Raw genomic sequence first — 20299 nt, 5'->3', positions numbered from 1 at the left:
GAATTTTGTTCCTTGCCTACGTACCCGTTTAAGGGATCAAATCCACCGTAGTTCTCTTCCAAAAATGTTTTTGTTTTTGTTGGTTGATTTTAAGTTTGAAAGTGGAGTTTTGAAGAATAAGAGAGAGGCCTCAAGGGCATGAGATTTAGAAATGGTGAGGTGGAATTAGTTATTTGTAAAATATGGTCTAAGTATGATTAAAATTCTTTAAGATTTTGATTAAGAAAATGAAAAGGAAAATTACAATGGGATTTTGATCCCAAGGTTTATTAGAAAATGGTTTGAGTGATATTGTTCATATTTTTTTGGAAAATGATTTTTCTAAGTGTAAATCCTAGTCATTCATCTAAACATACAATCCTAAACATACATCTAAACATGCATATTCTAGCTATATATCTAAAGTGAGGTGTGTGCATGTGTCGGTGTTTGTGTCGGTGTACATTATTAGAGTCCATTGTCCTTTACATCATTGGCCTAGATACATTCTATGGTCTTGCAAGAATTTAAAATTGCATGAAGTAAAATACAAAATTCCTAAGTTTTACATTCTAAGCATTAGTATGGGAATTAAAGTGCAAGAAATGAAACTAAAATGTAAGAATGAAGTATGCTTATGAAACAATGAACAAATGGTTAGTGACGATAGGCATAGGATAGTAGAAAGATTGGCAAGGAAATAAGGCATAAAAACATGGCAAAATGACAAGCAAAAGTGGCAAAAATGCACTTAATAAAATACCAAAGTCCCAAAGCAAGCAAGAGACCTATAACTCTCACATTTTGGCGTTTTTCAAAGGGTTTTTAGGTTCAGCCCCAATGTGAAAGCCACAAGAAATATTATAAGCCAAGGAATCATGGTATGAAATTAAGCCAATTTTACACTAATTCACATGTTAAAAATAACAAGTAACTTGCTAACTAAGCAACCAATTATCACATATTTAAAACAGCACCAAAACCACCAATCAATCACCAAATGATACCCCAAAATTATTCAACAAACCACAATTATTATGAACCAAACAATTGGAATTAAAATATGCAAAGAAACTTCACAAAATCGGACAAAACAACACAAAAATTAAACAATTCCTCCATGTATTTTCTCTAACAATTTCCAGCATACAAAATTCCTATGCAACAATCCTAAATCCACCAACACAATTGCAACAAGAACTCACTCAATTTTTACAAGTTTTTAACAAGATTTTCAACAAAAATTAAAAGAAACACTTTAAACCAAAGCAAAAAATAATTCTCCGGTATTTCTTGATCAATCTTGACATGTAATATGTCAAAATTGATCAAAAAGTACAAAGAAAATTATAGGAATTTTTTAGGAATTTTTATCAAAGCTTTTTATACACGCAGGGGTGTAAAAAGTAAAATTTAACACAAGCACGCAGGAAAGGGGGGGTGTGAACAGCATACTGGAAAAAAAGGAGGCAAAAACGTTGGGCTTTAGAGGGAGCATGGCAACAATGAAGGACAGGTAAGCATGGGATAAAATGGCATGAAAGCTTTATAATAGAAAACACGTGAGTAAAAAAAACGCAGGTCCTTCTTCTTCTTTCGTGCGATACTTCTCCTTTTTCGTACGGTCTCCGGTGAGCTTGTTCCTCCGGCGTGGTGGCCGGAAATGTCACCACTACGCCGGAGTTCAAGATCTCTACAGTTTTCAAAATCATTCACGTTTTTTTTGAAATCAATTTCACACCTCTCGCCGGTCCGAATTCGATTCGAAGAGGAAAGAACTAGGAAAGAAGTATGGATTCGAAGAAGATGATTCTGATGTTCGAAAGTTTGAAAGAAGCACAGATTATGATAGACACGAGGTTACCTCTCCTTTGACGGTGCCGATACAATTTGAAGGAAGTCGTTACCGTTCAATTTCCGCCTCGTCTCTCACCTTCTTGCGGTTGTTGTTGTTGCTGCTGGTCTCTTCTTCCCCTTTACTTCAAATTCGCGAATCCGACTTGGCTTCTTGGTTGAGGTATTGAGACCGATTGCTGCGATTCACCGTTTGAGTTCGATTTTGCCATCGCCGGTGGTGCTTGAATCCGATTCGGTGATGATTTTTCGGTGATGGTTTTGGATGGTTTTGAACTCGTAATTGGTGTGGTCGATGAGTGCTAGAAAATTCAGTGGTGAATTGTGTGAGTTTGTGATGGATTATGATGATTGTTGTTAGTTGAAGGTGATGATGAAGGTTTGGTTATGGAGAATTCAAGGTTATGAAGTTTTTTGTGGTGGTTGTGAAGCTTTTTGGTGATGAATGTGGTGGTTAGGGATGAAGATTGAAGGTTAGTTAGGGTGGTTGAGTGGTGGAGAAAAGTTGTTATGGTGGTTTAGGGTGGAGGAGAAAGTTTGTTATGGTGGTTTAGGGTGGAGGAGAAAGTTTGTTAGAAGAGAGGGAAAAAAATGAGAGAAAATAATTATGAAGTTTATGATTTTTTTGGAGTTTTTGTGAAAAAATGATTAATAAAAATGAACCTTGACCATGACTTTGACTTATTTATAGGTGATGTGGGAATGCTTGGACCAATGAAACAATGCCATGTGGCACTTGACTTGTAACAAACCTTGACTTTGACTTTAACAAACTTAAAAAGGGATTAAAATGTAAATAACACAAATACAAGGACCAAAATGAAAATTAAAACTAAAATTGAATTGAAAAAGTAAATTGAAAATTAACGTAAAGCGAGACGATTAAAAGCAACAAAGCAGATTAAAATGAATCAGAGATTTTATGTGAAATGACCAAAATGCCCCTAGGGACTAAAATGACTCGAAACGACTCAAATGCAATTTAAAAGTGATTTTTAACAGAGAATCGAAGCAAGAGCTTACACAAGCAAAATTAAAAGACTCAGAGACAATTTTCAGAAATTAAACAGGGTTTTAACACATTTTAACACATGAAAAGACCAAAATGCCCCTAGGGGCTAAACTGACTCAAAATGACTTCAAATGCAATTTTTGAAATGGATTTTGACATGAGATTGAAACAAGGACTTATACAATCCAATTGAAGAGACTCAAACAATTTTTCAAAGATTGAAAGAAATTTTAACATAGGAAATGACTAAAATACCCTTTTTCATGAATTTTGCAAGTAATATTGAAATAAAATGCAGAGAAAGATGTAATTGATCAGAGACATATCAAATGGCTTGAAATGCAAGAAAAGAAGAATTGAGTTAGTATTTTTAGGTCCAAAATTAGGGTATAACAACAGTCTCAATCACAAAGTCAGAAAGTTCTTTCCCATTTTTCATCAGGAACGTGTTTCATCATCAATACCTCTTCTCACTTTTTTTATTTATTAGTCTTTTTTTTTAACTTTTAGTTTTTATTTTTATCTTTCATTTTTATTCAGTCTTGATTTTTATATTTTTTTATTTTCCATTTTACCATTTTATTTTTATTTTTTTCGTTTAATTACTTCTTTAGGTTTTTATTAACTTTTTTAATGAGTCCAAAAATTGTCAAAAAATTTAGTGTCAAGGTCCAATTTTTTTTTTCTTTCTCAAGTGTGCCACCAATCATGCCATTTTTACATGTCAACTCTCCCATTTGAAAAATCATTCAAATCACATTCCAAAACCATCAATCTCATTCAAATCCCCATCAAAGTGCATTAAACCAATTTTTCATTTTTCATCAACCTTAGAACCTATAAATAGAGCTCTCATCCTTCACAATTTCACACACCAAAAGTTCTCTTGAGTTGTCAAAGAACTTTTCTCTCTTCTCCCTCATTTAACTTGTGTTGACGAGCTATTCTTTTCTTCTCTCTCTTTTTTCTGTCCCTTCGGAATTTTGTCCCTTCGGTTGTCCCTTTCTTTTATTTTCTTGCATTTTATTTCTTTTTAGCATCTTATTTTATTTCTATTTAGCATTTTAATTATTATCATTTATTTTCCAGCAATTAGAATGTATTTAGGTCCAATGTAAATATAAATGAGAAAAGTGTGTGTGTGTGTGTGTCTTTTATTTCTTTACCGCTTTTTATATATCAAAAAAAATACAAAAAAATTAGATTAGGGATTTTGTGGTGACCCAACGTCACTACAAAAATCCACGCGCTTTTAATTTTATTGCTTCGTTAGTTTAATTTTCGTTTATTATCCAAAACAACAAAAACATTCAAATAACAAAAATCACAAAAAAAAATTCATAATAAACCTTGATTTTCAATCAAGTGATCGTTCTTTTTATTTTCTTTCTTAATCAAATTTCAATTCAATTTTAATCATACTTTGAGTCTATTTCTTTCAATATAAAAAACACAAACCAATTCTTATTTGCCACTTGGCTTTTCACTTTAAAACTTTTTTTTCAAAACTAATAAAACACACACAACAAATCAAACGTCAATTTCTACCCCGAACTACGTGATTTTGATCCTTCACAGGTACGTAGGCAAAGGACACTCGTCCTCTCAAATCAATAAAATGTAGATAAACTAGGTTTCCTTTCTTTTATCATTTCAAATTCCTTTTTTAAAAAAAAAGCAAGCAATGTTTAAAGCACAAAACGTTAAATAAAACCAAAAGGTTCTCGTAGAGTACTACGAATATTTAGGGTGCTAATACCTTCCCTAAATATAACCAACCCCCGGACCCCCCAATTTAAATAAATCTTTTCAAAGTCGTGAAATAATTAGTGAGTCAAAAGCTAATCAAATAGCCTTGATCTCCGAAAAATGACGCGACAGAAATGGCGACTTCACTGGGGAACCCTAAGAGGGTTAAGCCTAACTTGGCTTTGTTTAAAATTTTGTGTTTTAAATTTGCTTTAAAAAAAAATCAAAAAAATAAAAGATGGAAACACGTGTATATATGTTTTCTCCTTTTTCTTTCTTCTTTCTTTTAACGTGAGTGGTGAGATAAGTCCTAACCCGGACTTGAGGGAAATATAAGATAGGACGGGGTATAATCATAGTGCCATACCAAGAGCATTCTTGGACCATGTGTACATGTGATAACCCTACTCGGTGGAGGCCTCACGGAAGGTAGTACTCTTGTTGTCATGAGCATTCATGTCGACGTTATTACTTTCAATGTGAGTGTCCCGTGAAGCCGTGGACCTTAGTTACCCTTAACCCATCTTGGCCTTTTTAGGACGTAGTGCGGTGGCTAAACCAAGAGCATTCTTGACTTTAGTTGATACACGATACTACACTCAAACTAGACTACCTTATGAATGTTATTGGACTAGGAGCATTCCTATACACCAATATATTCACAAGGGGGTTGCAATTTGGGAACTTGGTAGAACCCTTATTACAAGTGCAAATGAAACCATAGTCCTTACCAAATGGCGTACATACCCTTGACTCCATCATCATGGACCTTGAACCTCACCGTGTTTTCATCGTTTGTGTTAGCATAGTCATGCATACATGCATTCATTCATAAACAACTATTTTTCTCATTAAATACCGAAGGACCTAGATAAGTCATTATAAACATTAGAGGTGTGGACCTTATAAAAAGGGACACAAAGGAATACAATTTCAAAAGTCTTAAACTAGACCTTAGCTTTGTCGGGGACTTTGTCTTTGGCATTTGCTTTTGTTCTTAAAGGAACCGTTTTTTTCAAATTATCAAATGAAACAATGCTTCTTATGATGTTTACAATCACTTTGACAAGTCCCTCGAAAAAAGATTGTCCATTTTTTGCATAAACATATCATGCATCATTTTGCATTCATAGTTTCAAGTCTGAGTCTTACACTGTGTCTTTTCTACAAAAGGTCAATCCATCTCCAAAGGGTCCTGACATCCTTGTCTAAAGCCAACTCGCACCTACAACACTCGTGCAAACAAAAGGAGGGAACGTATCAGTTTGAACAAGAGATCTACTAGCATTCGTGAAAAGGTAACAAACACTCCAGGCCGAGTTAGAGAGACTGAGTACCCTGGTGGTTTCATTGATTTAACCGCAGTTCCAGGAAGGGCTCGAACGCCAACATCAACAGCAGCCTCGACAACAGGCTCCAAGGATGCAGTTTGACTAATCCCAATGATGTATGCAGAGCTGCTTCCCATATTGCTCATGAAGAACCTTGTCCAAACTGGAAAGCCTCCTCGAGAGCCTAACGAGTTGCCGGTTTGGTATCAATCTGACCTCTCCTATGCCTTCCATCAAGGAGCACCCGACCATGACATCGAGCACTGTTTCTCTTTGAAGATTGAAGTCCAGAAGCTGATTGAAGCCAATATCTTGCTTTTAAAGATTGAATTCAGACGTGCACGTTAATCCACTGCCGGACTATGTTGTGACACATGGAGTGGATAGCCGCGATTGGGTCGCTTTTGATGTTCTTTCTACTACTTATCTGTCCAAATGAGGTGTTTGTTGGTTGTTTGCTGCTTTTCAAAAAAAATCCTTTCGTCCCGCCCGAGACAAAAGTGAATTTGTGCAGGGCTTTTTGCTCCATGTATTTTCCATCATTAATAAAAAGTCGTTTCTATCCCGACTTTGTTTTTATTTTGTGCTTTTTTTGGGAAAATGGTAATACAAAAAACCAAACCAAAAAAACTTTTAAACCATTCTCAAATATCTGCATAATTATAACTTGTACTTGTCAAAATCAAAAATCAAATCATGCATTAATAAGCCCGTTGAACACATTACCCCTATACTCTCTCCCGACTTTGAGTTCCCTTTGTCTGAGGATGAAGAAGAGGAGAATGAAGAGACTCCCGACAAGATTTCTCGCATACTGGGGCATTTTAGCCATCGAAGCTGCAAGCAAAAATCAAGAAAATTGTCCAGAAGATGGCAGTCATTTACAAAGACTGGCATGAGATGTTACCGTTGCCTCGCATGGATATCGTACTTCAGTACACATTTCAACAGGGGCAAACCCCCCTCCTTCCCCAATATACAACATGGAGGTCGTGCTTCCTGTGGAGGTCGAAGTCCCGTCAATGGGAGTTCTACTAAAGTCCAAGCTTGATTGAGTTTAAAACGCATGACGACCTTGTACAAATATATCAAAAGAGGGTTGAAACGAGCTCCTAACAAAAGGATTCATCCCCATGAATTTCAAGAATGGAACTTTGTACTATCTTTTCAATCAGACTCCGGGGGCAAGTGGATGCCTAATTATGAAGGCTCGTGTAAAGACGTTTACAACCATGGATGGTGACAAAGTCGCACGCCTATGAATGCCGGTGCAGTCAAGAAATACTCTGTCAAAAAAGAAAAGCTCGATAAGTCGCAAACCTAAAAAAGCGGCTTAGGCAAAAATGAGCGTCTCGGTGGGCTGAAAACCCGAAAGGGCGGTCCAGGCAAATATTAGAGACATGAACAAAAATGATTATCCTGATAGGTCGAAACCCGAAAGGGCGATCTATGCAAAAGTTAAGGATCATGACAAGTAACTGCATCAGTCATCACAGTCCACTTGGGGCATCCAGTCGTCAAAGGAACCTCCGATTCGAAGCGTCCACAAATCAAAGACTCGAAACAAGGGAAATCAAAGACTCAGAGCAGGGGCATTCAAAGTTGTCAGGAAGTATAACAGTTATTGTGTTCAATGTACCTTCCAATATAATTACCATTTTCCAAATTTTTCAAATATCCGTGGAACCATGCCATTGGCAGGTCACCACTCAATTCATCAAATTTGAGCCTGTGCTCATTTATTTGGAACTCCCGTTTATTCTATTTGCAAAATTTCTTCTATTTTTGATGGCAATACTCGAAGCAAAAATTTTCAAAATACAAAACCTTTTTTACATCGTTTGAAAAGTGTGAACAACAAACACACTCCTTTGTTTGAACTCGTGAGTAGTTGAAACGTACATCTGCATTTGCTTTGAGAACGGCTGCACTCCGAAAGAGAAACAGGGCTAAGCATTATGGAGAGGACTTCTGCCTTGAGCAAGATGATGTCACAGTCCAAAAATACAAAAAAGGATATACAAAAAGAGCTCGCTAAGCTGAAAACCTGAATAGGCGGCTTAGGCAATAGAGAGCGTCCCGGTGGATCGAAAACCCGAAAGGGCGGACCAGGCAAAAATTAGGGGCACAAAAAAGAATATATTCCCGGTGGACTGAAAACCCGAAAGGGCGGTCCAGGCAAAAGTTAGGGATTTTCAAAAGAAAAAAAACAAAAAAAATATGACTGCTGAAGCATGCCGATAGGAATTACACTCTGCGCCGGTTTACAAAATGGCGACTTCTTCCAGATTTTTTTGGTTAACAATGGGCTTTATCCCCAGGAGGCATCAATTGCTACCTTGTGCCTGGCTTTACCTCATCAAATGGCTCGATTTTCTCACAATAGTATCATATCCAAGGAAGTTTGCCGAGTGTTTGTATTGCGTTGTCAGTCCGACTCCCATCTTACCTGTCTTGTCTCGTCTCATCAATTTCATCTGTCACAATCCAATCTGTACACTCATACATTCATTCATCCATTCATACATTCATACAATCATACATTCATACACTAATACTTTCGCACATCCATACATTCATGCATTATTACATTCACTCATACACATCATATACACCACATCTTGTTGTGTCAAGCGAATAGCTTGCAAAGATCTTTTGTTACCTCTGTGTCAAGCGAATAGATTGCAAACAATCTTTTGTTACATTTGTGTCAAGCGAATAACTTGCAAACCTCTACTGTTATCTTGGTGTCAAGCGAATAGCTTGCAAACCTCTACTGTTAACCTTGGTATCAAGCGAATAGCTTGCAAACCTCTACTGTTATCTTGGTGTCAAGCGAATAGCTTGCAAACCTCTACTGTTATCTTGGTGTCAAGCGAATAGCTTGCAAACCTCTACTGTTATCTTTGTGTCAAGCGAATAGCTTGCAAGCCTCTTTTGTTATCTGTGTGTCAAGTGAATAGCTTGCAAAATTCTTGTCTTATAAAAAAGTGTCATCCCCAACGTTAGCTGTTCTAGTGATGTCACCGGTCAATTTCAATTTCAATTTCAATTTCAGAGGTGTCATCCCCAGCGTTAGCTGTTCTATTGATGTCACCGGTCAATTTCAATTTCAGGGGTGTCATCCCCAACGTTAGCTGTTCTAGTGATGTCACCGGTCAATTTCAATTTCAATTTCAATTTCAGAGGTGTCATCCCCAGCGTTAGCTGTTCTATTGATGTCACCGTTCAATTTCAATTTCAGAGGTGTCATCCCCAGCGTTAACTGTTCTAGTGATGTCACCGGTCAATTTCTATTTCAATTTCAAATTCAGAGGTGTCATCCCCAGCGTTAGCTGTTCTAGTGATGTCACTGGTCAATTTCAATTTCAATTTCAATTTCAATTTCAATTTCAATTTCAGAAGTGTCATCCCCAGCGTTAGCTGTTCTACTATTGTCACCGGTCAATTGCAATTTCAATTTCAATTTTAGAGGTGTCATACCCAGCGTTAGCTGTTCTAGTGATGTCACCGGTCAATTTCAATTTCAATTTCAATTTCAGAGGTGTCATCCCCAGCGTTAGCTGTTCTAGTGATGTCGCTAAAAGTTTTGTCTTCATTAAGCTATCGTCTCAAACCAATACGGTAGTAGACAATCTTTTCCCCAGTGAAATTACATTCCCAGCGGTGTCGGATCCCTTTCCTCAACGAATTTGGGTTTCCCGTTGTTGTTTCTCGTCTTAGTCAAATCATCTTTGCATCATGAGCATTCATAGCATCTTAGGTCCAAAATTGGTGTATTTTGTATTTAAGTCTCTTCGGCCAGTCAAATCAAAGATTTCATCTTCAAATCTCCGGACGAAGAAACTTAAATAGGGGCATCTGTCATACCCCAATTTTTGACCTAAGGTCCCACTGACACATGTCTTTTGACTAGGAATATTCCTTGTTTTTTTTTCATACCTCCTCTCACTTTTTTTAATTTTTATTATTATTTATTAGTCTTTTTTTTTAGTTTCCATCTTTTAATACTTTATTTTTATTTAGTCTTTATTTTCCAATTTACCTTTTTTTTTATTTTTTTTAGTCTAATTATTTCTTTTAGTTTTTTTAACCATTTTAATGAGTCCGAAATAATTGTCTCTGGGGTCCAAAGAAAATTCTATTCCAACCATGCCACTATCACAGTCTCAATCACAAAGTCAGAAAGTTCTTTCCCATTTTTCATCAGAAACGTGTTTCATCATCAATACCTCTTCTCACTTTTTTTATTTATTAGTCTTTTTTTTAAACTTTTAGTTTTTATTTTTATCTTTCATTTTTATTCAGTCTTTATTTTTATATTTTTTTTATTTTCCATTTTACCATTTTATTTTTATTTTTTTCGTTTAATTACTTCTTTAGGTTTTTATTAACTTTTTTAATGAGTCCAAAAACTGTCAAAAAATATAGTGTCAAGGTCCAATTTTTTTTTTCTTTCTCAAGTGTGCCACCAATCATGCCATTTTTACATGTCAACTCTCCCATTTGAAAAATCATTCAAATCACATTCCAAAACCATCAATCTCATTCAAATCCCCATCAAAGTGCATTAAACCAATTTTTCATTTTTCATCAACCTTAGAACCTATAAATAGAGCTCTCATCCTTCATAATTTCACACACCAAAAGTTCTCTTGAGTTGTCAAAGAACTTTTCTCTCTTCTCCCTCATTTAACTTGTGTTGACGAGCTATTCTTTTCTTCTCTCTTTTTTCCGTCCCTTCGGAATTTTGTCCCTTCGGTAATTTTTGTCCCTTCGGTTGTCTCTTTCTTTTATTTCTTGCATTTTTTTTCTTTTTAGCATCTTATTTTATTTCTATTTAGCATTTTAATTATTGTCATTTATTTTCCAGCAATTAGAATGTATTTAGGTCCAATGTAAATATAAATGAGAAAAGTGTGTGTGTGTGTGTGTCTTTTATTTCTTTACCGCTTTTTATATATAAAAAAAAATACAAAAAAATTAGATTAGGGATTTTGTGGTAACCCAACGTCACTACAAAAATCCACGCGCTTTTAATTTTATTGCTCCGTTAGTTTAATTTTCGTTTATTATCCAAAACAACAAAAACATTCAAATAACAAAAATCACAAAAAAAAATTCATAATAAACCTTGATTTTCAATCAAGTGATCGTTTTTTTTATTTTCTTTCTTAATCAAATTTCAATTCAATTTTAATCATACTTTGAGTCTATTTCTTTCAATATAAAAAACACAAACCAATTCTTATTTGCCACTTGGCTTTTCACTTTAAAACTTTTTTTTCAAAACTAATAAAAAACACACAACAAATCAAACGTCAATTTCTACCCCGAACTACGTGATTTTGATCCTTCACGGGTATGTAGGCAAAGGACACTCGTCCTCTCAAATCAATAAAATGTAGATAAACTAGGTTTCCTTTCTTTTATCATTTCAAATTCCTTTTTTTTAAAAAAAGCAAGCAATGTTTAAAGCACAAAACGTTAAATAAAACCAAAAGGTTCTCGTAGAGTACTACGAATATTTAGGGTGTTAATACCTTCCCTAAATATAACCAACCCCCGGACCCCCCAATTTAAATAAATCTTTTCAAAATCGTGAAATAATTAGTGAGTCAAAAGCTAATCAAATAGCCTTAATCTCCGAAAAATGACGCGACAATATATTTTATCAAATTAATCAGAGGTAAAGCTTTACTCCTTTGTCTCTATCAAGCTCTTCATTAATATTCTTTGGTATACATTTCATCAATATTGTTTTATCATATAGGGTGGCATGTATGTGTTCGGTTTTTTTTTTTTTTTTTTTTTTTTTAGTTTTTCAAAATATTCTAATGACAATAATATTTGGACATCCATGAATTCTAAATACTTGCCTCAATTTATTTATTTATTTATTATTTTATTTTTTTTGAGAGACTTGCCTCAATTTCTCTCCGTCTCTCTTTCCATTACATCACACTCTTTTATATCTTTCTCTTTCAAAGCGTATATGGTGTGCCACAAACACTATTCATTATTCATATTCTATACCATATTACTACCTCCGTCCTTAATTATAGGGCCCTTTTGAAAAAATACCGGGAATTAAGATAGTGGATATTTGTATTAAATATGTTTGTAATTACTATTGTTTTTACAATTTTATCCTTTAAGAGAGGTTGATTTATGTTTTCAACATGTTATTTATTGTTGATTGAAGAAAAAGATGTATAATAAATTGAGGCATGTATGTAAAGAAATAATTAATGTAGTTGGAAATAGCAAAGGGTTCTTATAAAAAGGGACAAAAAAAATTCTCAAAAAGGTCTTATAATTAGAGACGGAGGTAGTACAAGTAGACCAGATCTGCATACAGGGCAAAACACTTCTCAAGACCTTTAACCCTACTGCAATACAAAGAATTAATATAATAAATTACATTTTGCTTTAACTATCTCACATATAAAAAATAAATTGTGACAAAATAAAAATAACTAGAAAATTAATAATTGTTATCATCTCTTTCAGAAGTAAATATTATTTTCAAACAGTTAATATATAATTTTCAAAATGTCGATGCAAATACAAAAAATACAGCATCAAACAGAGGGTTAGCACGGTTCTAAATCTAGTTTAAGATAAAGTTGGGGCCAATTCCAGATACTATATTTTTATTTTTATTTTATAGTTAAACATGCTTACCTACATAAGATAAGGTTATTTGAAAGTTTCCACCTACTAATTATTATTATTATTATTATTATTATTATTATTATTATTATTATTATTATTATTATTATTATTATTATTATTATCCTTTTATTAGGGAATTATTATTAAAACCATAAAATATTATCCTATAGGATGTGGCCCCTGAGCTTGAGTCTTTAACCATGTTTAATATAAAAAGTTAAGCTCCAATCCTTCTGGTGGTTGAAGGCAAGTCATCCTGATTTTGCTTTTAATTATCACATATGGTGGCTTAATCCCCTTTTATGTTTGAGAGTTATCACTTAATTTATTTTAGCTTCTATATTTTAAGCGTGCCTGCATTATGGCTATATCGCTTTTTTTCATTGTTAACCTGATGTAACAAACATTTCTTCTACCTTAGTTCTTCTTTGGCATACCCTATGCTTGAGAGACAAGTTTTGGTTGATATATTTCATTTTAGCTTCTTAAAAAATAAATATATAAAAAGTTGCTTGCAAGAAATTGATAATTCGTAGATTATCAAATAATTCTAAATTTTCAACCATGTTTATCATTAATTTATGTCACAGAGGATGACAACTAACATGCATCGTGGTTAGAAACATAAATATAAACTGTTTCGTGTATGTAAGATAGAAGCGGATGATGACGGGGGTATCTTCTAGCATAACCAAGGTCTTAGGTTTGAATTCAGTCTTTGACATATAGCAACATTAAATCTCTTAAGGAGAGTTTTCCATTCATTTTGGGTCCCGCAAGACTTGAGGGATTGGTCTCAACACTTGCGCGTGGAGGATACCTGGTTTACGCTAAAAAAGATGGATGCAGATAGAGACTAATTTAATGTCAATCTTATACTTTCGATTAAAGAATTAATGAATAAATCATCAATGTAGAAACTATGATAGTGTATTTTTATATACCTTGAAGAGAGTGATATTTTGTGAAATAAAATGAAGAATTACTCTTCACGAAATATTAAGCATGTTGAATTTTAAGGGAGTAGCATAAACAATAACGTTAAAGCTAAGAGAAATGTTAACAAATACAAGGGACACTCTTAAAGAGTTATAGGTGGTACGTATCTATGAAAATGTATATCTTCAATGCATTGGAAAACGAAATATTTAATTTTTTCAAAGAACAATTGTTTATCTTAAAATGCTTAAAGAATGTCCTGGAGGCATTCGTGTTAACCAGATCCTAATAAAAATAAAGGCAACACTACAACAGAAATGACATTTCACATCAGTGGAAATCGACATTTCACATCGGGTCCCAACCAATGTAACTAAAGGTGAGGTTGTATGTACGTGACATTTAACATCGGGTAAGGAGCCGATGTGAAAAGTAGTTTTCCACATCAGTTTTTGATTCAACTGAAGCGAAACCGCTTTTTTTCCAAATCTGAAGATGCATTTCACAACGGCATATTTGACATCCCCGAAGTGAAATCTACATATTCCACATCATCTTTAATTGAACCCGATGTGAAATCCATTTTATTTAAAAAATTATAAAATTTTATTCATTAACTTCATTTTCCTGATGCGACAAATTCATATAACAAAAAAACTTAATAAATTCAATGAAAAACAAGAAAATTGTCTTATATACATACACTCACAAATGCAAACTGCTAAAGAGTTTTTGTTCAATAAAAAAAAACTCCTAATGAGTTCATATCACAAATGTCAGCAAATATCATAATTTTAAATTCAAGTATTCTATTTCTACAGTTCCAATCTCTACATAAGAATAAGCAGACACAACCTGATTTCCATTAACATACTGGGAAACCAAAGAGGAACTATTTTTCCTCTTTTGACATTCTTTAATATCTTAATTAACACTGTTAACACGAGGCTTCGTCAAACACACCTTATCAAAGCCCTCACTCTTCCTCTCAGTAGCAGGAGTAGTATTGAGATCCTTAAGTGCCGTCACTGACATCCCTGCCAACTATCGTCTAAAATAAAACAGGAAGACAACTAATCAAACTCTCAAGTCAAGATCTGCAGTCAACAACAAAGACCATATCTCTCCAAATTACGATTACAAGATATTGCACATATACTGGATTTACAATAAAATCAAGGACCGCAAAAGCCAATTCAAATTAAAACTGAGCCTCCAATTCAAAGACAACAATCTTAAGTCAAGATTTGAATTCAACAACAAAGAAACAATCCCGAAAATAATTTTTACAAGCCACAAAACAAAAAATACGCTACTCACTCATGGTTTTCTATATCTCACCAAATCACAATTATACTATCATTGCTCTTATTTCCTAGTTCATAATCTCAGATATCGCAAACACAAATATATATTGAACTTCTAATAAAATCAATAATTTCAAAAGCCAGTTCCAATCTTAGAATTGAACTTCCGCTTCAAACACAACACTAAAACCAATAGAGTTCAAATCACTGCACACAACTCTCAAGCAACAAAAATAATGAAGCAAAATCACAAGCATTATTACACATGATCAACATAATTTCAACTCAAAAAAAAAAATCAAAGTGATTCAATCACAAAGTAAAGAGTCTAGTTATTAACAAAGTGATTCTGAATTTAGATCTTTTATAAATAATAGTATTAATATTTTATTTAATTATTATAAATTAAATTAATGTATGTAGCGGTGTCGGTGTCCAAAGTTTTTTACATTAACAGTGTCGATGTGTCCGTATCAATGTCGTGTCAGGTATGCATGTTGGAGTTCTGCTTCATAGCATATAACAGAAGATGATGAAACAGTTGATACTTGATAATATTGCTATTACATTAAAATTTTAAAATATAGCAATCATGACGGTTCCATACCTTTAGTGAGGGTTCCTCCAAATTGCCATTTCTACATTTTCCATGATCATTTTCTGCATATCTGCCACATCAAATGTGTAGAAGTGAGTGATAGTAGGCCAGCCCCAAATTGCTCAAAAACTTTTAATATATCCAAGTAGCCATGAGCAAACTACATGAGATGCATTGTAATGTCTCCAAATTCACAATACCATCAAGGATAAAAAATGCTTCTGATGAGACAATTGCTAACTGAAGAAGATCTAGAATTGAAAGAACGTGGGACTGAAAAGAATGAAAAACCATATTATGGGACTATAGGAACTATTTTCTTTTAAACCATACAATGAATGAAGCATAAGAGTGGATAACACACTACTTGCCCAAGCCACAGAGACATACAAGGAATAATTGCAACGTGGAAAAGTCTAACTAATACACACTCTACAAATAAAAAATAAAAAAAAAGAACATGAGTGGTGTTGGGAATATAGCAAAGCTGCTACATGGACCTCCACCAAGCAAGGAACAAACAAAAGATAAAATTCAAAGTGAGTCCTCAAGCTGCACAGGCATTTGATTCGCTACTTTTTGATCAATTGCTATTCAATTTTACACAATCAACGCAAAATCATATTACCAAAGTCCAAAGGTATAGCTTACAATAACTATAAGATATTAAGTCTACAGCTAGAACGAACTCAAGGGAGTTAATATCCAGGATAAATTAAACCTTATAGCAGTACAGCACCAGGCAAACATAGTACTAACATAGCAAAAAAACATATATAAGGGTGGCCATTATAATTTAATCTAAGAAAACCAAACGTTATGAAAATGACTACCATAAAGGCACTTGTAACCTTGAACTCTACATTATCAATGGTTAAGATTTACCTGTAACCTTGACCATTATTAATGTGGAGATCAATAGTCAAGATCTTCACATTTTTCCTCGATTTTTTTTCTCAATTGAGACAATCCATTTCCATAATAATAATAATAATAAAAAAAAAAAAAATTGTCCAGAATCATACCTCTAACCTTATCCTAAAGCGTGTATCACATGGTGGAGTATTTAGTCTTGCCTTCCAATATTGTGAACTACAATACAAAATTAATTTAGAATAAAATTGAAAGACATTCATTCATAAGTCATTTGACAGGAAGCAAAGATTAGAGAAATCTCAAGTCTATTTCTAAAAGAAAGAACCACATTAGTTCAACAACTACCTAAGACATATACACTAAACTAATTATTAACCAATTTTAAACTATATAAATTCAAATTAATAACTAGTTTCTCTTTTGTCCCGTAGAAAACGGGAAAATGAGAACTTCATAGAAAAAAGCTTAAGACAGGGCAACAACATCAAATTTGTTTCACTGAACAATAAAAAAAGCTGCAAACATACCTAAAACATCAGTTCAATCCCAAAGATCATTAGACACAAAATTCACCGACATAGTGACAACTCTTGGTAGACTTGTGCAACTCACTCACACACATCACATGACAATGCAAGCATTAGGATTCACATCAGTAAACATTTGTGGTGGTTGTGATTGCATATGAATATTTAACATCTCTTGGTAGACTTGTGCATTATATCCTTCAACATTTACATTTCCATAACCAAAACCAAAGGGTTGTTGAACCATATATTCTATTATCTTAACTTCTCCTCCTTCATTGTTATTACTATCTCCACCCTCCTTATTCTTTTTCTTACCTCCCCCACCTCCTCCTTCATTTTCTTCCTTCTCTCCACCACCTTCCTTGTCTTTCTTAGATTGAACTACCTCAACCTTCCTCTTAAGTTTCTGTGATAAATTCTTAACTAGCTTTTTCACATCCATTGTACTCTTCACAATCACCTTATCCTTCTCTTTATCAACTTTCATTTCAAGCACTCCTGAACACATCAAAATCATAGAGAAAAAAATAAAATCATTTTTTTATATTAAAAAATAAAAAACCCACCTTTAGTTTTCATAACAATTTTCCCAATCTTGTCAATACATCCTTGACAGTGTAGTACCATTTTCAAAACATAAGTGGTAATTGACTATTACATTAACAAAAGTTAATCTAAAAACCAAAAAATTTAAATAAAAATGAAACAAATTAGAAAAATATATAACAAAAAATAGAAAAACAGAACCTCTTGTTTGTCTTCATTTTTCTTCTCATCAGATTTTTTGTTATAATCGGAAAAAACAAAAAAATAAACATTAAAAAACTAAAAATGAAATAAAATTAAAAGGGTTTCAAGAGAAACCGTGAGTGGAAAAGAGGAATTGAGAAACGTACATATCAATCGATTCTTGCACCTTCACCATTGCAGAGAAGAAAACATCTTGTGGCCATAGATCCAAACTATTAACTATCGACATCTTCAAAACAACCCACAAGGAAAAGAACAAAAATAAACTTCCGATAACATTTCAATATTCTTGTATGTACCCCTTATTATAATGAGATTGAGAGAAGACCAGAGATTTGGGACCAAATTAGATTAAGCCTTCTAGATCTAGGGTTTTGGTCCAACAAGAGGGAAGGGAACTCAATCGATCATTCTAACCTTGTTGAACGCAATTGAAAATAAACTCAGTTTAAGGATATTTGTGGTGGTGGCTGATTAAAGGAATTTAGTGGTGGAGAATTTAGGGTTTTGGTGAAGAGGGAAAGAGATGAAAGCGTACGCTATCTGAAGAAAGAGAAGAAACGTGATTTGAAGAAAGAGAAAAGGGAAAGTTTTAAGTTAAAAGTGTGATAGATTTCCCCTCAGGTATTATATCTGCTGATGTCAAAATTCATTGATAATTATTTTCCCCTTCAGGTATTTCTCAACTGATGGGAAAACCCTTTGCAGAATTCACTTTAATTACAAAAATGCCACCGCATTGCTTTTGCCATCAAGTAATTGGTCCACTGATGTGGAATCTCTGATGTTAAATGTCTTTTTTCTAGTAGTGCAATATGAGTATATGAACGAGATGCTCATCTGCTCTGGTCACATGAATACATGATCAGATGTAGTACTGGAATTACGGAGTATTAAATCTTTTCATACGAAAATCAAGGCCTACCAGCATTACCAACTTGGTAAAATAATCATGTTTCATCACCACATTACTATCCTATGCTGATAACAGATTATAATGGATATCCTATCCGTTTACTTTGGAAGTTTGAATTTCCTTGACACCATTAACGGTTAAGATATAGAGAGGAAAAAGACCATTGAAATAAAAACAAGAGAGAGAAAAAAACTATACTAGCTAGGATGATATGTACAGATTATTCCAACAGCTAATTGCAAGGTAGCAGCAAATTCGATCGAAATGGCAGAAACTGTAGTATCATTAGTCTTGGGGGAAGTGTTTCAACTCCTTAGGGAATAAACAAATCTTCTGAGAGGTGTCCACAAAGATTTTTTAGACATCAAAGATGAACTAGAAAGCATTTAAGTCTTCCTCAAAGATGCAGATAGAAGGGCAGCAGATGAAGCAGACACCAACAACGGAATCAAAACTTGATCATGAATCTTTGAGGAAGAAGATTTGATGAATTGGTGAGGTGGGGAGAGAAAGAGAGAAGCCGATGGTTAGAGAGAACGGAGAGCACAACTCTTTTCTCTAACCTAGTGAGAGAAAGAAGATGGGAAAATGAGATATTTTAGGCCAAAATCATATACACCCTCCGGTCACTATTATAAGCAAATTTTGACTTTTTAGGTTCATTCAATAAATGATGTATGTGGTCTACAATGTAAACCACATACATCATTTATTGAATGAATCTAAAAAGTAGAAATTTGCTTATAATAGTGACCGAAGGGAGTAAATATCCTTTTGTATGCAATTACTATTATGCCCTTGCCTTAAACGTGTTTAGTACGACACTGATACTTAACTCATATTAAGCTGACAGCATGTAATAAACTTTCTCCCTTATACTTACTTTCCATGAACTTTCGTCCTCTGGCACGATTGACTGGTAATATTCCGATACCAGCAAGCGGGATCTTACACTCTACCCCCTTAAAGAAATTTCGTCCTCGAAATTTAGAGATCATCTATCAATCACCGCGACTAAGACCTGCCTTCTATAGTTTCAATTATATAAAGTCTGATCATACCCACTCCAAAGAGTTCGAAGCATACTTTCCTCATCAGAACACATAACTCATCCTCTTTCTTAATCCGCATAAAATCGACTGTAGTCTCTTCAGTCTTACTCTCTTTCTAAAAATCACTGAACTATCTTAGAACATCGTGTTTGAAACACACCTCTGCTACCTATGGATTGGTTGTCTCGGATCCATTCCTTCTTTACTTAGCATAAACCATTCACATAAGTAACCTTACATTAACTAGAACACTTAGGGTTTTCCTTTAAACGGGGGTCCTACTGGAATCCAGGTTTGCCCTGCCGTGCTCACTTGCATCTAAAACCTCTTATCATGCATCATAATCTTTCTTACCGCACCTTGCGACTTTTGCCTCTTACTTATGTTACTTATCTAGATGATTCTACAAATCTCTTTTCAGAGTCTTAAGAAACCTTTCTATCTCTTCACAATCTTCTTGCACCCGAATTCATGGGTAACTCACATAACTTGACTTGGAGAAGCGAAATCAATACGCCGATTCACCTTACAATCTATTAACCAGTTTTGCTGATCACATGCTCTTAAAACTTTCTACTAAGCCCCTTTGCACTTGAATACTCTTAGAAAAAATCCGTGCATCCCCGCATGCTATTGGTATCCCACGGACATTGTCGTTTCGTCATAAAACCTTATTTCCATAGTATTCGCATACTTTATAGTACTGCTTCTTGTTAGTTAATAACGAT

The 20299-nt window shown here is 34.1% G+C and overlaps 1 protein-coding gene across 2 annotated transcripts; it reads right to left on the bottom strand.

Annotated features, from left to right (window-relative positions):
• Positions 1-14309: 14309 nt before the first annotated feature.
• Positions 14310-17579, bottom strand: LOC146935438 (heavy metal-associated isoprenylated plant protein 3-like). Of its 2 annotated transcripts, XM_085757627.1 has the most exons (5): positions 17420-17579; positions 16851-17351; positions 15648-15720; positions 15457-15517; positions 14310-14593 (listed from the first exon to the last, which is right to left on the bottom strand). In XM_085757627.1, the coding sequence occupies exons 1-2, from the start codon at positions 17478-17480 to the stop codon at positions 16945-16947; spliced, it is 468 nt and encodes a 155-aa protein (XP_085613753.1). In that variant the 5' UTR covers positions 17481-17579; the 3' UTR covers positions 14310-14593; positions 15457-15517; positions 15648-15720; positions 16851-16944. The 2 variants fall into 2 exon arrangements, with proteins under 2 accessions (XP_085613753.1, XP_085613752.1); XM_085757626.1 differs by lacking the exon at positions 15648-15720.
• Between the last annotated feature and the right edge of the window lie 2720 nt (positions 17580-20299).

The sequence above is a fragment of the Medicago sativa genome, chromosome 3 (assembly GCF_051527215.1).
Source record: "Medicago sativa cultivar Bolivia chromosome 3, Bolivia_mono, whole genome shotgun sequence".
Taxonomy (NCBI): Eukaryota; Viridiplantae; Streptophyta; class Magnoliopsida; order Fabales; family Fabaceae; genus Medicago; species Medicago sativa.
The sequence above is the reverse complement of the archived record's forward strand: the minus strand, read 5'-3'. Positions and strand labels throughout refer to the sequence as shown.